This window comes from Rhipicephalus sanguineus, chromosome 4 (genome assembly GCF_013339695.2).
Source record: "Rhipicephalus sanguineus isolate Rsan-2018 chromosome 4, BIME_Rsan_1.4, whole genome shotgun sequence".
Classification (NCBI taxonomy): Eukaryota; Metazoa; Arthropoda; class Arachnida; order Ixodida; family Ixodidae; genus Rhipicephalus; species Rhipicephalus sanguineus.
This window is the reverse complement of record NC_051179.1, coordinates 35,983,093-35,998,579: the sequence shown is the minus strand read 5'-3', so window position 1 is coordinate 35,998,579 and position 15,487 is coordinate 35,983,093. Positions and strand designations below refer to the sequence as shown.

Below are 15,487 nucleotides of genomic sequence, written 5' to 3'. Positions count from 1 at the left end.
ACAGCGCTTTGCTGACAAAGAATAGAGGCCCTATTTTAATGTATCGCCAACTTGAGATCGCTCAGTTATACCGTTATACATGAGCACATCGCGAGCCCGCGCGACCTCCCTCCCGCGTACAGTGTTATGGGACTCATGCACTACAAGAAACACTGACCAATTATATATGCAAGTAAAACAGGGTGAGCTTCAACTGAATATGTCAGACGATAACATTTAACTTACCTACGTGGCTACAGAAAGCCTCGCGAAGCTGATAGTATGTGTACACTGTGGGCTAGCATTGAAAGCGCGAGTTGCCACGTATTTTTACGAAAACTTCGCGTCTCGCAAGAACGAATCAGATTTCTCGTGTCACGGAGGGCCCGGTTTGTTCACTGATGCAGGGAACATGCAAAGTCGTAGTGTTCCTTTCTTGCCAAAGCGTTAACACTGAGGCTAGCACAGCCGAACAAGGGAGCGACTGCATAGTGCCGCCATTTTGTCGTCTACTAACCCTCCTCGAGAGGACGCTCCTGAATTCCGCTCGGTGGCGTGACAGTCTATGGGCATTGCGAATTGCCTTCGAGATTGTAACCGTCCGCTGTGTTCGCGGAACGTATTTGATTAAAGTATTGCTCGCTAGCAGCGCTTTGTAAAAATACCTGTATTTTATATGACGTACGTATTGCGCCACTGCATTTGAAGCAGATCCTTCGGGTAGTGATCATCTCTGGTTCACGGGATCAAGCTTTCAAGCATCGTTGCACGTCGAACGAGAAAGTGTTTATTCTTTTGTATATATAACCTCATATATTTTACATTTATCAACACGTTGTGATCATCTTGTGTGTTCCGGCCAAAACTTATTTTAAAATGTTATCAGCTCGTGAAAGCCGGGGTAAATTGGAAGTTATTGAGAGAGGCCCTAGTCCGGTAGTGACAGAGATTATTTCACCTGCTGAAGCTGCCCTCCCATTATGGATGTCCTTTCATTAGATATTAGAGGAAATCTCTAATCATTTTTTAGCTGATCGGCCTTTTTCACTGGCATTCGCGTGCACACGTCTCGCGTTTATTGCTTCAAGCTGGCAGGACCTGCCTGTCGAGCCGCACAAGCCTATCACCTTTCGCTTGCGAACGATTCTTTGCGCAATTAACTTGCGAATACGAGCCGAACATTAACACAATTTCTCCATTCTGTATCCGCTTTTTTATGTATTCAAGATTCAAGATATAGACCGAAATGGGAAGAAAAAAAGATTCCGCCATTCTTCGATTTCTATGCATACCTCGATTGCCTGAGAGGCATCATTAGTCTATTTTATTGATTGTTTAATTAGCGCCTTTTCTCTTTCCTTTTTCTTTTTTCTTTCTTGTCAGGTGAGATAAGTCTTTCTTTGCTCGATGGTTGTCCATTCGGTTCGTCGGGCTCTGTCCTCACTTCGTCCCCGCCATCTATGCTCCCTTTGTCCTTGACGTCGGTGTCTACACTGGCAATGCCACCATCTCCTTGTTGCTTGCAGAGCCTGTTATCTTCGGCCTCTTGAGCTTGAGGTGGTGTCCCTCCTGTCGGCATGCTTGAAGAGAGGCTCTGTAACGATCCACGGCGTTATAAAAAAAACCTAATGAAGGGCGATTACGTGAAATACACTCGCGTGCCACATTTTCTGCGGATCAGATCTTTTCATATTATTGCACCCGATTATAGACAAGTTTGTGTAATCTTGAGTCCACTTATCACCCGTCGGCGCGTATAGCAAAGGGAGTGCAGGTTTTTGTAACGTGCATATGATTTATAGAGTACACTGGTGACAATCATGTCGAAATACGCTTACTATAACACTTACAGGACTAAATGGGGTCGAGAGAGAGATCAAGCAGACGTAGTACGTTCTTTCTTCGTCGTTCTTAAGTGCTTCCGTAACTGCTGTACTAAGCGGATTTCAAGATGATATTGCACCAACTAGCCCAATTCATTGCTTTAGTAAACTGGCGGCATGCATGCGAAACAGACACGTTGAACGCCACCGCGCTCGTTCGTTCCACCTGCTCCGTGGCCACCGGCAAAATACGGCTGCCCGTCATGAACGATGAACCTTACGGACTATAAGCGTGCCATCGCCGCGGTTGCGACATTCACTCTTCCACGTCGATGGGTGTACGCACGACGAATAATCCCGGTTGAAAACGGCTTCTCAATGAAAACTCTACTTTATTGCTTCTAAGACAAAATCGGCCAGGCGTGAGCTATATAAGCAGATCGTAACGTATGCCTAATCAGGAGAACGTCGTGCTGCTGTAAGTTATGTTTTTCCTTTGTTCGTTTTCTCCTTGATGTGGGTTGAAGTCCCGTCAAGGAGATGATCGACGTCGATGAAGCAGGAGGCAGGTTGGAGGTAATAAACACTTGAAGGTATATTGTAGCGAAATATTTACAGTCATATGTACATCTTGCCGAAGCACACTGATGATAACATAGACATCAACAGCGTCTTACTCTTCTACTTAACTTTTCTTAAGTTAGAGCCTAGAACACTGTTACTACATACGAAGAACCGAGTCTCACTGTTCGACCACTAAGTGGTTACGGCCCAGACAGAAGTTGCATCGTACGGTGTCTTACTGATCGATCAGTTAAGTGATTACAGCCGAGACTGAAGGGAAACGAATTCCGTCCAGTCTTAAGTACCTTGCGGTAACAAAGAAAAGGGGAGGTGGCCACTGCTGGTCCGCCTCAACCTTCTGTTATCCAATCTGTTTATCCTCAGATTAAGCCACTCCCTACTGGGCTGTCCTTAATCTCGACAGCAGTGTCTTTACAGCGCAGACAGGCGTTTTGGCACTCTTTCCCATCATGGCTCTCTCTCTCCTTCCCACGCTCTCAGGGATTCTCACGGTCGAAATACATCGGTATCTTAGCCCAGATGCATTCACGCCATTTTCCCGTACTCATCGAGTTGAACTTGCGGGGCCAGTCGTTAAATGGTTCCGGGAAAGAAAAGGCGTTTGCGTGACCCTGCCTCCCATGCATTCGACCTTGCATTGTTGCGAAAGCACATGTCGGTCGTTGTTGGGGTCACGCATACTGTCGCTTCGAGCGACGGCATAGAGCAGGGGATGTCCTCCTCATTTTCCCACACATTCGGGCCGCCGACCTCTGAGAACGGTCGCTTGACCGCAACCCATGCCGGCCATCGGGGTAGACAAGCTTGCTCAAAGGAAGCCGTTTGCTTTCTCTTGATAATTGCCCAGCGAAAGACCAGGCAGGGGGAGAGCCGAGAAAGAAGCTTTGTACGACGTACCGTGCTGCGCCGTCCCGTCCAGTCCAGTCTGCACGATCGACTTATGAGCGGCCAAAACCTAACACTAATGAAGGGCGATTACGTGAAATACACTCGCGTGCCACATTTTCTGCAGATCAGATCTTTTCATATTATTGCACCCGATTATAGACAAGTTTGTGTAATCTTGAGTCCACTTATCACCCGTCGGCGCGTATAGCAAAGGGAGTGCAGGTTTTTGTAACGTGCATATGATTTATAGAGTACATTGGGGACAATCATGTCGAAATGCGCTTACTATAACACTTACTGAAGGACTAAATGAGGTCGAGAGAGAGATCCAGCAGACGTAGTACGTTCTTTCTTCGTCGTTCTTAAGTGCTTCCGTAACTGCTGTACTAAGCGCATTTCAAGATGATATTGCACCAACTAGCCCAATTCATTGCTTTAGTAAACTGGCGGCATGCATGCGAAACAGACACGTTGAACGCCACCGCGGTCGTTCGTTCCACCTGCTCTGTGGCCACCGGCAAAATACGGCTGCCCGTCATGAACGATGAACCTTACGGACCATAAGCGTGCCATCGCCGCGGTTGCGACATTCACTCTTCCACGTCGATGGGTGTACGCACGACGAATAATCCCGGTTGAAAACGGCTTCTCAATGAAAACTCTACTTTATTGCTTCTAAGACAAAATCAGCCAGGCGTGAGCTATATAAGCAGATCGTAACGTATGCCTAATCAGGAGAACGTCGTGCTGCTGTAAATATACGTGGGAGCGGTCAGCTGTAGCCGCTGAGCTTTTAATTCTCCGACCAAGCTGCAAGTCAGTCGAAGAGTTCCAACTTCGTGTGACTCGTGGCGAAAGCCTTGAGATAACTAGACTAAAAGATCGCATATTGATACAGAGGGCCTTGGCACGATTCGGAATATTTACCACGAATTCAAGCGATACGAGTTGGCGTACCTTCGTCCTCATGCTCAGTGAGGCGCAGAAGAAGAACACTATGGAGGCCGACTTGACGCTCAGCATAATGCGGAACAAGTTCATGCCCATGGCCGAATTCTCGTAGAGGGCACAGGCGCCCGAGCCACCGCTGCATGTGCCTTCCCACAGAACGCAACTGCGGTCGATCAGGTGACCGAACAATATCGGGCCCGGAATGGTGCCTGTTAAAAATACAACAGATCCGTAGACATTCCGCTACGTCAGGATCAACGATTCTCTGTGGTTGTCATGCACTTGGAACACTTGCCCAACGTGCGGCTGCTACGTTCTGCAACACTCAAGATATTCCGTACCCCGCTTGTAGGTTCGACAAAAATGTGTGTTGTGAAAGAGCTTAGCCTCACGTAAAAACATTAAACAAGCCTAAACAATTTACCTATCCGAAACCCTGGCAATTAACGTTGGCCTTTTTGGTACGCCACGTGTGGATCATGCGCACCATGATAGGTGATATATAGACACTATCTGCACGCTTCACACATTTCCATAAGTTATTGAAAGGAGCATCTTTAAAGTTCTGGTTGATGACATTGGCTGTGTGAAATAACTGACCGGAGGAGTTAAGAAGGCTGAGTTTCGTCATACTTGGCTACCGCGACTAGCAGAAAGATCTCGGCATCTCATCATTGGCCATAACATGAGAAGGAGCTGAGCTACCACGCCTACGTACCCAGTATTCTTATGGCGACATAGTTGACGCCTATTCCGGTAGACTTAATATCCTCGTCGAGTGCGCGCAGCAGCGCTGTCAGGGCGGGAACGATGAGGAGGAAGGTGAAGAAGAGTGCGATGAATATGGCGGCGGCGTAGACCACGATGAGGCCGCAGTCGGCGGCGCACGGGTCTCGCCTGGCCATGTAGTAGTAGCCTGTCTCGTTGGTCTCTCCTTGGGAAGCCATGAACAGCGTCGGGCCGCGAACGCAAGTGCACTGAGCGTACAGCTGCGCACCGACGCAGCACGAAGGAAGATTGCGTCATTGACTGATGCAGGCTGGTCACGTTGACTAAATTATGGCCATTGCCGATCAGTGTTGGTTAAATGCGGGCTAATGTTGACCAATGTCGACTATGGGTTGCATTCTGGACAATGTCATTAAATTCCACCATTAGTCAAGTCTGATTTGTCCAGAGGACTGCTGCAGCCTCGCTGATTGGCTGAAAATGCTGCCATTACCAAATTTGACAATATGGCGGAATTTGACATGTCGAGAATAGAACCCTGTCACAAAATGATTAGATTTCACTAAATGATCATTAATGATGGATAGCGTTGACTTAATAGCCTACGACATTGGCTGAATATAACTAAGTACCCATTGCAAATTTTGGCTAGTGCTGCCTTAGTGATGACTAGTGTTGGCTAAGTGATGTGTTGGTAGAAGTCGGATAATGTAGGCTGTGTGCTATTATGAAAGCAACATTGCCGTAAGAGCGCATACGTTAGCAACGAGCGAAACGGTCGTGGCTTACGTCAGCCACCTGCGTGTTCTGAGGCGGAATTGGTTGCCTACCTTAGTCTTCCGGAAGTTCCTCACGTGGCCGCATCCGGCAACGCAAGGCGAGTAGTAAGTGAAGTTATCGCTCCCACACACCGGGTCGTAACCGACGCCCGAGCAGTTGCAGTACCCGTTGCAGCTGTGCCTCAGGTCGCGGAAGGTGAGCGTCCGGCTGCGCACAGCATCGCCACATTAAGAAAGTAACGGCGTGGACTATGGGAAGCGATCCTACGCGCTCTTAAAGATATGGCCATATTCTAAATATTTGTTATTTAAGTCTGTTTAAAACAACCTATTTCAGTTTATGTGTTAATCAAATCAGTTTGAAAGAACTCATTTCAGTTTGGGACTAAATGCTAGGGTTGTACCTGCCAAATGCACGGTATTGCGAGGTAGGCCGTGGCCAAGGACTCAATTTTGGCAAACTGTAGTTCATTGCGCCTAGATGTAAGTACGCTGGATGTCGTGTATTTCAGCCCAATCAAAATGCGGCCTCTGTGGCTGGGAACCGAGCACGCGCCTAGCAGCGCTTTGCCATAGCTGTCAGGTCAATCGCAACGCGTGCGTTTATAGTTCATCCACAAAACCTGTTTGTAGACATATTTCTACCTTCAAGTGTAACACCCTCGAACATAACGCTTTCTGTCCAGAATGCATTGGACCTTGAAGTAATATTTAGCTTGAGAGTTATATTCTAACCCCTCCCGTAATTTGACACCCGTAAACGAGACCTTACATCACGAAACAACGCTCAGTGGATCCTTACTCTTCGCCCCAGGTGCTGATGTTGACAAGTGCGCTATGACTGCTGGGGCAGGAGTGCATGAACACGAAGAGCGTGAACCACGGTACGAAGGACAGCACGACGCAGTAGCGCACGATCGTGGACGACTTGAGGTTCAACTTCGTAATGGCGTAGCCTCCCAGCAGGGTTCCCCCGCAAGCACTCGGCACAGATACGATGCCTGCAGTGCGCATGCGCAGTGCGGATCGAGTCACAGGCAGAGCAGTTTGTCGTGCACGAGAGAACACAGCTGATGGAATCAAAAGGCTGTGAAGGTCACCTGATCCAACGCCATCGAAATAATCTACAGCGCCGAACTGCAATACGTTGCGAACAATCATTTTATTAGACAGAGACAAACATGTGTACAAAAACATTCAAGTGTTATCGAACAAAATTACAATGTTTTAAGTGATTATAACTGCAACCGAGGAATCGTGGGGACGCGTTATTTCATTCTTCACTATGTCACTGCCTCGAACATACTCCAAGTCTTCAGTTATAGCTCTCTCTAAATCATTAAATACTCAAAACAAGTAACGTAGGCAGCTGTGATAATCGTATTAAGGTAACTATACAGAGCAATGTCTTCTGGTTGCTAATGAGTAAAATGTTAAATGAGGTAAAACATTTAGTTTGCAAAAGATAACACAGCCAAAAAAATACCGAATGTCTTGTTTATAGAGAAGTGCCAAAAGTAATTCGCATTCGAGAAATTTGAAATCGATAAAGCTGATGACTAGCATGACGCAATAAGAGACATTGTTAAAGTCATTTCACTTATCGGAGACAGCAGCGTGTCGAGTGCTGCGACATCTAGAGGCCTCTTACGCGTTCGTTTAGGATTATATGACAGAGGTTCGAAAACGCGTTACGGTGACCAAATAAGGCGACATAAAAAACCATATAAAGACATAAAATTACCACACTGGCAAAACATATTTAACCTTTTAGCTGTATCAAAGATACCGCTATGGCGCTACGTATCAATTGTATCATCGTACAGAAGCTTAAGATCGTGTAGAATAAGACAAAATCTACATCAGTCAGCATGTTTCGTAAATACTGCGTGTCGACGCGTAAGAACAGCAATGGTAACTGTAAACAGGTGACTGCGCGTTCAGAGAACAGCAGTTTTGTCGCTGCGACGTTCAGTTTCTCCGCGGTGCAGCGTTAGCCCACCTAGAAGGGTGGACGCCTGGCTAGATGAGATGCCAAACATGGAGATGAAAATCTTCGTTGCGAATCCGGTGAGCCCGGACGCGATCATCGCTGCGAATAAGCAACCAGAGTTCATGACAATGGTGACTAAATTTGACCCGATAGCACAGACAGCAACTAATATATTCATGACCGAGGTTTCGATAATGATGTTTCCAACAGTATCCCTTTTGAATCGGAGTGGAGGCCAGAAAATCCACCTAGACTGTTCGTTGCAAACATCTGTTACTCCAGCTATCATGGTCTTATGTGTACTGTCTTCGTTCCTTTCTCTCATGCAAGCTTCCTGTTTTCTACAATGTACTTCTACGTGTTCCTCTAGCTACTCCTGTTCTGTCGATCTCATTACTGCTTCTATTTCCACAAATATTTTAAACATCCCTTGCTTAAATCAACCGCTGGCCAGTTAGTACTTCAATCCGCCCTGAAACCCAGAGTCTCTGCAATATTCACGCCTTTAACGGGTATTGTTGGATGAATATCCGTCATCATTATCACCATTGTTTATGCTCACCACGGGCCGAAGGCCTCTACCAATGATCTCTCATTTACCCTGTCTTGACGAGCTGATTCGATTTTGGCCTGCAAATTTTCTAATTTAATCAGCCCACCTAACTTTCTTCCGTGCTTGCCGCGCTTTTCGTTTTTTTGGCGCCCATTCCGTCACTCTATCTGACCACCGGTAATCATCAGACGCATTACGTGGTGTGCCCAGTTCGAGCTTTTTTTTTTTTCTCAAAATGTGACCTTCAATATCGGCTACCCCAGTTTACTCTGATGCTGAATGTAAATAGGTGGGAAAATGGTCGTATCTAAAGAACAATACTAGTTATCAAATCTGACTCATGTTTATTTGGGCTACAGTACATGTTGAAAAGACAGGGCGTGCAGACACAGACACATGTCTGTGTTTGCACGCCCTGTCTCAATGGCGCAGCCAAGGGGTGGAACACCGAGCACGTGCCAACTATTCTACCAACTTATTTAGAGTGCGAAGGCAGCTATTTAATACAACCGTCAATCCTGTAGTACTGCTAACGCTAAGAAAAACTGCTGGCCAGTCGACTCACTTTCAGCGCACGCAGCGAGCGTGAGGCAGACGAAGATAGGGTTGCATATGAGCCTCTTGATGTGGTTTACGAGGCTTCTGTTGTGCGCCTTCCCAACAATCGGCTCCATCGCGATCTGCATATCCTGAGAGGCATCGTGGTCAGCTGCCCCCTGCGCGTCTTGAGAACCCGGCTTATTCTGGGTGTCCAGGATAACCTGGTTGCCCCGAGTAGCCTGTGTGTACTGAGTAACCTGGATAGCCGGACTAGCCTGGATGACCGGTGTAGTCCTAGCTCCACGGACAGCCGGAGGAGCTTCGGTGGCCTGCGTAGTAGTCCGGGCATCTGGTATAGCCTGGACCTTTGGTGCAGCTTGCGCATCGGCTTCGCTCGGCGCCTGCTTCTGGGATTTCATCGCCTTCTCTTTCTGCAGCCTCGACAGATCTCTCGCCCGTTCTACGGCAGCTGCGCCAATAAAGGGTGGGAATTTGCGGTATGCATTTACAGTCGTGCAAACATGAATATCTACCTAATACCTACACTGGTGTGCAGTAGAGACATTTATGTGCAGCTCTCAAGCACCAAAAGTACTTGTGCGCAGACTATCAAGGATGCGTTATGAACGATTGAAACGTTCAGTTGAAAGGTTCGCTCATTTTCTCGCAAATATATCTTATTCTTAGATCACACAGTTTGATCTGGCACGCATTAAGAAACACGGGCAAGTACAACAAATTTGTTAGTATAGAAAAGTTTTTGTCTTTGTCGTACTCGGTAACGCCCTTGGAAAGCTCGCGATGGGAAAGGCGGTGAGGAAGGTGACAATGGAGGCGCAGAAGAAGCCGAGCCACCAAGCGCCCACCCAGTTGGCACTCGAAGGGTCCATGCCTAGCCTGAACGAGGGAAAGAAAGACAATATTATACCTTAACTCCCTTTCAGTACAGATTGAACGGCTCAATAGAAATATGGCAAAAAATGATGGTTGATCGTTCTTTCGTCAGAAATCGGCCGTAACAACGAACTCACAAAAGCAATTGCAGATTTGCTGGACGTTAAGACATACAATTTGCACAGGGCCCGCATTGAAGCCGTGGCATGTTCACATCGGCGTGCGCACAGAAGGGTCACGGGGGGGGGGGGGGGGGGGGGGTTGTTGACTGCCCTCCCCTTCATAATAATGCTCAGTCTTTACGCTGCTGTATGATCGTAAGGGCCTCAGTGAGACGGAATCAGAAAGAGCGGGGGAGGGGGGGGGGGTCTGCGATTAAACTGCATCTGCCTCCCCCCCCCCCCCCCCCCCCCATAGGAGAACTCTGCGCACGCCGATGCCTGTTCGCACCCACATTGATGCCTAGTGACACACCTGCCCCATCTAAACGACTGGCGTTGACTACCGTCCGCAAACCCTTGCTGCATATTATTCAGTTTCTGTGTCAGACAAGGCTAACGTATGCCACAACCTCGGGCGTTCGCACACCGTACACGTAAAGCCGAAGAAGCTTTCCGCAAATCGCTTTGTAAACTTGAAGACCGTTAGCACGACAAGCACACTATTTCTAGACCAGTGGCTGCTTTCCAGTGTAAACTTGTCGCCATGGAGGGGAACTCGAGATTAATTTTAACCAGCTGGGGTTCCTTGCACGTGCACCTGAATCTGAGCACGTGGTTGTTCTTTGCATTTCACCCCCATCGAAATGCGGCATCCGTAGCCGTGGATCAAACCCGTGTCCTCGAGCTGAGCAGCACGATACCCCCACCAACTATGCTACGACGGCGGATTAAATCTGTATAAGCTTCTACACGAGTAGTATGAAGTTCCGTCATTGCGTTTTGAACAAAATCTGAACGATTGATAATACGGCGTACCATATATGGGAGAGCCGTATGCAGCTTTCCGAATGTGCGTTCAGAAAAATGGCTGACGATTTAGAGTACACGTACTCCACTACGGCAGAGTAGTGAGCCGTCCCAGGTAAAAACGAAATGACAAACCAAACGTCAATTGCATTTCCGTAAACATCTCATGCGTTTTTTTTAACTGCTTATATGTAGTTTATACATCCATAGGTGTGCGAGGTTACTGATTCTTCTCTGCCCTACTGCGCAGCAAAACTTCGAAAGGTACCAGAATATACTAGTGTGACGAGTGTACTCCATAATGCGCACAATTCCTTTAATATATCAAGCCTTTTCATATCTTGTTTCCCGAGTTTTCTGGTGTCGTACACCTGCGTGGTTGGTCTCGCCGCTTAAGTGCAGTCCAGCATTGTACTATTCCTAGGACGGGCCCACTTCTGAGGCCACTTAAAATATAGTAGCTCCCCGACCCGATAAACGTATGCCCACGTACGCGACCACACAACGCCTGATGGTAAAATGGTAACGCGGCAGATTTCACTCCGTCTAGCCATTCAACCATGTCGCCACGGACCCACGCTCCCTGTTCAAACGTTTGTTTTCTTTCGTGGCGCGCCATATGGGACGGCGCCCCGTATGTAACATATCCTACCGAAATTCATTGCATCATAGTGCTCACAACGCGGTCCCGAATAGCCGAACTCACTTCGAAGAATCGGCGGTTATGTCGGTGTATTTCGAAAGGAAGTAACCGCCAAGGATGAAGCCCATGGCAGGTCCCAGGACGGACGTGGCGTAAAATATACCTGCGGGAAAAAATCTCAGATCGGCATTTTGCAAATCTCTATTAGATGCGAAGCATCTTACGGCGGAGTTCAAACCGGTGGTGTGCGGCGTGACCACCCTTACTGCGCATGCGCAAACCCTCTCCACGCACACCCTCTCCCTCCCCTCTCCGCTTCCCCTCTACTCCCCTTTTCCACTCCCTTTTATTCCTCTCCCTTTCCCCCTCTCCACTTGCCCTCTGAAACGCGGGATCGACATGCTGAAACGCTGCTTCGCATCACCTCATGGTCCTCTTTAGCGGGAGATGGCGTGATTTTTTTATAGTTACTGAATCTGCGCGTAGAAGAGCTAATATTTTTAAGATAACAATATCGCTTGAAGTGATGATGCCATTATAAAATCGCACTTTATCTCGCTTGAATTTGCACCTTACACCTTACATTTAATATAATGACGGCATGTCAGAAACAGTGCAGAAAAAACAGCGAACAGAGACTGACAGTTCCGCGAGTTTCGCGCTTTTAGCTGAGCGAAATTGTTTCCGAGTTCTTCTCATGTGCTGCAAAATATTTCCTCGCCCAGTTATTCTTTTGCTGCTTTGTTTGCAGTCACAATCCGCGTTGGAGCAGAGTTCTAGACTTCTGTAATCACAGCGAGACAGCGTTTAACATTAGTTCGAAACATGAGCGTTCTGCCACTTCGTAATGCTCGCGTTGGCTTGTATAGCCAAGGTTGTGTAGTTACCCATGTAGATAGACGCGCTGGCCGATGGCGTGTTTTGGTCCAGGTAAGCCACGCCGAGGGTGAAGAATGGCGACGAGCCGACGCCATGCAGCGCGTGCCCCACCTGCGTCAAGGAGGAGCCACATTTACGTGCAGGAGACCTCTTTGTCCCCTCTCTTCCTCCTCCTCTCCCCTCCAGTTACGGTATAGTTCAGCCCACATCATGAACAAAGCTCATAACTAAGAACAAAAGGTATGGGATGCAAATGTACGCCCTTATCACGTTGTTAGGATTTTTTTTTTTCGAAGGCATAGGTCTTCCTTGGCCACTTCCACCCACATCATGTCACAGGCTACGGTCAATATTCCTGATCAAATTCAACTACCGTATTTACTCACTTACTACAGGCCAAATGATGGCTCACGTCGACTAGTCCTTGCTAATGTTGGCGCAAGATAGCTAATTGAAGGCTGACGTTGACCAGTGTTTGTTAACTGTTGGCGATTTCGGCTACTTTCGGCTACTGTTGGCTAGTGCAGGTAATCCATAAACAAAGCTCAGTTCAGTGATCGAGTTGTTTTTTACCGCCGATCAATTTTGATTGATTGATTGATTGATTGATTGATTGATTGATTGATTGATTGATTGATTGATTGATTGATTGATTGATTGATTGATTGATTGATTGATTGATTGATTGATTGATTGATTGATTGATACGCCTCAGCGGCGCAAGTTGGCATCCATCAAAATTCGAAGATGTGTTCTAGAAGCTAAACTCCGCCCCCATGCATGATGGGAGATTATTTTCGGACGAAAAGACCTGAGACCTTGGCCCACGCATAGCTACATGCGTAAGGTCACAAAAGCTCCAGATTGTGCTTCCCAAAGTCGACTGGACTTCACGAACGCTTGTGGACTAAGCGCGTGTTCATGTTCTGTGTGTTCACCTTAACTGCTCTTTGTTGTTGTATCTATTTTTCGTTCTGTATTCCATCTATCCCACATTTTTCCATTCCCTTAGTGTCGGTTAGGCATTGGAACACGTGCTTGATTAATCACCTTGCATTTACCATTCTCCTGAAACTCCACAAATTAATGTGTCGCTATATGCAAACGTCACACCGCGTTTCTCCCTGCGCGCGGCACGGTGCACGAAGCACTGTTCGTACCATGAAGAAGTACTTGAAGGAGTTGGCGCTGGTTGCGCCGGACCGTGCCAGGGCGCCGCACTTTCCTGGGCCCCGCTGGGGGCAGACGTCGGTGGAACCGCTGCCCAGCGATATGTACGGCGGCGCCAGGAAGTGCGGGGAGGCGAACACCATGGAGCCGGTGGCCACAATGAGAGCGCCGATGCCCATTATGACCGGCTTGTGGCCGACGCCCCCGTGGTAGCTGACGGGCGTTGTCATGATGCATGACGCCACGTTGAACATGCTCTGGATCATCTACGATGTGCCACAGAGCACGTTGTCAAGGGGCGGGTCGCAACTCGCATAGAGTTGCCTACAATATTTACGAGAGGACTGTGGCGCTGCGATCGTTTAGCCACTACGGGAATTATGGGTAGTACATGGATTTGCCTATAGTCTTCGTGCTTGCGGCTTCGAACTCACTTGTGGATTGGTTTGTTGTTGTGTTTTGGCTTACGTTACGGATGAAAGAATGGCTCGTTTTGTACCTCGCGAGCTGATTTGATTTGGTTAGCCTAAAAGGGCCAAGGTGTTGAATTGTGACTGCTGAACTTTTGCTGAACTTCGTCTTGCGTATGTGGATACAGGCCACACGGGGCCGAAAGAACGAAGCTTAGGGAAATCCATGTACTACCCATCATTCCCATGCTGGCTGAAACGCCATGCGTTGCAACTTTCATGGACACTAGCGCCAGATTTCCCTCTAGTGTATTGTGAGGTTATACGGCAACTTGTACACGTTAACGAGTAGTACGACAGGCTTAACTACGTACTAGAACATGAGAAAGTAAGAGCAAGAAGTAGAACGATGTTGATAGGCCCTGGATACCTACATATACTATGATGCCATCGCAAAGAAAAGACTCATTGACGACAGTACTGTGACTCTTCGTAATAAGAGAATACATATAAGACTTGGACGTAGAAGACTTATCTTCGGTTGTCACAGTGTAATAATTGAAAAGATAACGCGCTTCGTAAAAGAATCCACAGTTTCGCCCGGAAAGACAAGCACCGATGGCGCCAACAATGCATTAAATGAGCTACAAAGAGTAGCGTAGTTGTATCAGCTTTAAATACTGCAATTAACATTAGCGTACTAATTAAATCAATGAGATGTGTCTACGCACAGAGGTAAAACACACGTCTCACTCGACGACCGCGAATACTGGCATTCACAACGCTGGCGTGATGAACAACGCATGCGTTGCTTCTCGTTCCATTATGATAACGCGAGCTGCAAGATTCGGTGCGCGGATATCAACGGAAGCCATATCGGCTCCTATTCAACCACTCTGCGGCGATCCTCGCTTCAGTACGCAACTGTTTCGGTCGGAGGAGCAACAGCTTTCGACAAGGGTCATATATCGCGTGTAGCCGCGCAATACAGTTTACCTATATATTTTCTTGTCGTTTCCTATAAGTCCCTGCACATCAATTCATCGCATACAGTGACGCAATAAAGTGCCTCTCAGAATGGTGACAAAATTCGTCTACTTGCCCCGACTTCGATGCCCAGCAGCTGGAAGCGCTTCTCGATGGTGGGCGTCACCACGGAGACCAGGCCGTTGACGACGAAGCCCTGCGTCATGCCGAGCACGCAGAGGCACATGAGGTAGCACCGGTGCGTGCGGTAGCCCTGCAGGAAGGACGGGTACAAGCCGAGCATGCCGCAGTTCACGTCGTGGTTGCTGCCCGATGGCTCGAGCTGCTGCTGCTGCTGCGGATGCGGATGCGAACCCTCGACCAGCTGCGGCACCGCCAGGCCGAAGGACGAGACGGAAAAATCCGAAGTTAGGTTCTCTCCTGGCCACATGCTTGTCTGGAAGGAGCCCAGTGGACGAGGCAATAGGAGCACCCGGCCGCACCTTGCATGTATGAAAAGTATACGTGAGCTACGGCCTCCAACGAAAGTAGCGGGCACCGTGCACGTTGTAGATCTCGAAGCCACGACACGGGGTAGCTAGAAAGGGCATAAATCAACGTTGAGGTTTACTCACGTCAGTGGAGTAGCGTAGAAAGGACAGTGAAGAACAAGGTGGCTGCCGATACGACCTTGTACGGGCGTCAGCGCTGAAGATGCACGTGCTGCACGCGCAATC

At 48.0% G+C, this 15,487-nt stretch overlaps 2 protein-coding genes across 2 annotated transcripts; both read right to left on the bottom strand.

The window, feature by feature from the left end:
• Positions 1-1,318: 1,318 nt before the first annotated feature.
• LOC125758217 (solute carrier organic anion transporter family member 4A1-like) lies at positions 1,319-5,264 on the bottom strand. The gene is made up of 3 exons (XM_049415164.1): positions 4,945-5,264; positions 4,233-4,435; positions 1,319-1,573 (listed from the first exon to the last, which is right to left on the bottom strand). Exons 1-3 carry the CDS (start codon positions 5,171-5,173, stop codon positions 1,319-1,321), a joined length of 687 nt encoding a protein of 228 aa, XP_049271121.1. The 5' UTR covers positions 5,174-5,264.
• Positions 5,265-5,740: 476 nt separating this feature from the next.
• LOC119389783 (solute carrier organic anion transporter family member 4A1) lies at positions 5,741-15,201 on the bottom strand. The gene is made up of 9 exons (XM_037657172.2): positions 14,887-15,201; positions 13,365-13,640; positions 12,213-12,315; positions 11,389-11,488; positions 9,596-9,717; positions 8,846-9,289; positions 7,737-7,826; positions 6,537-6,735; positions 5,741-5,942 (listed from the first exon to the last, which is right to left on the bottom strand). Exons 1-9 carry the CDS (start codon positions 15,199-15,201, stop codon positions 5,741-5,743), a joined length of 1,851 nt encoding a protein of 616 aa, XP_037513100.2.
• Between the last annotated feature and the right edge of the window lie 286 nt (positions 15,202-15,487).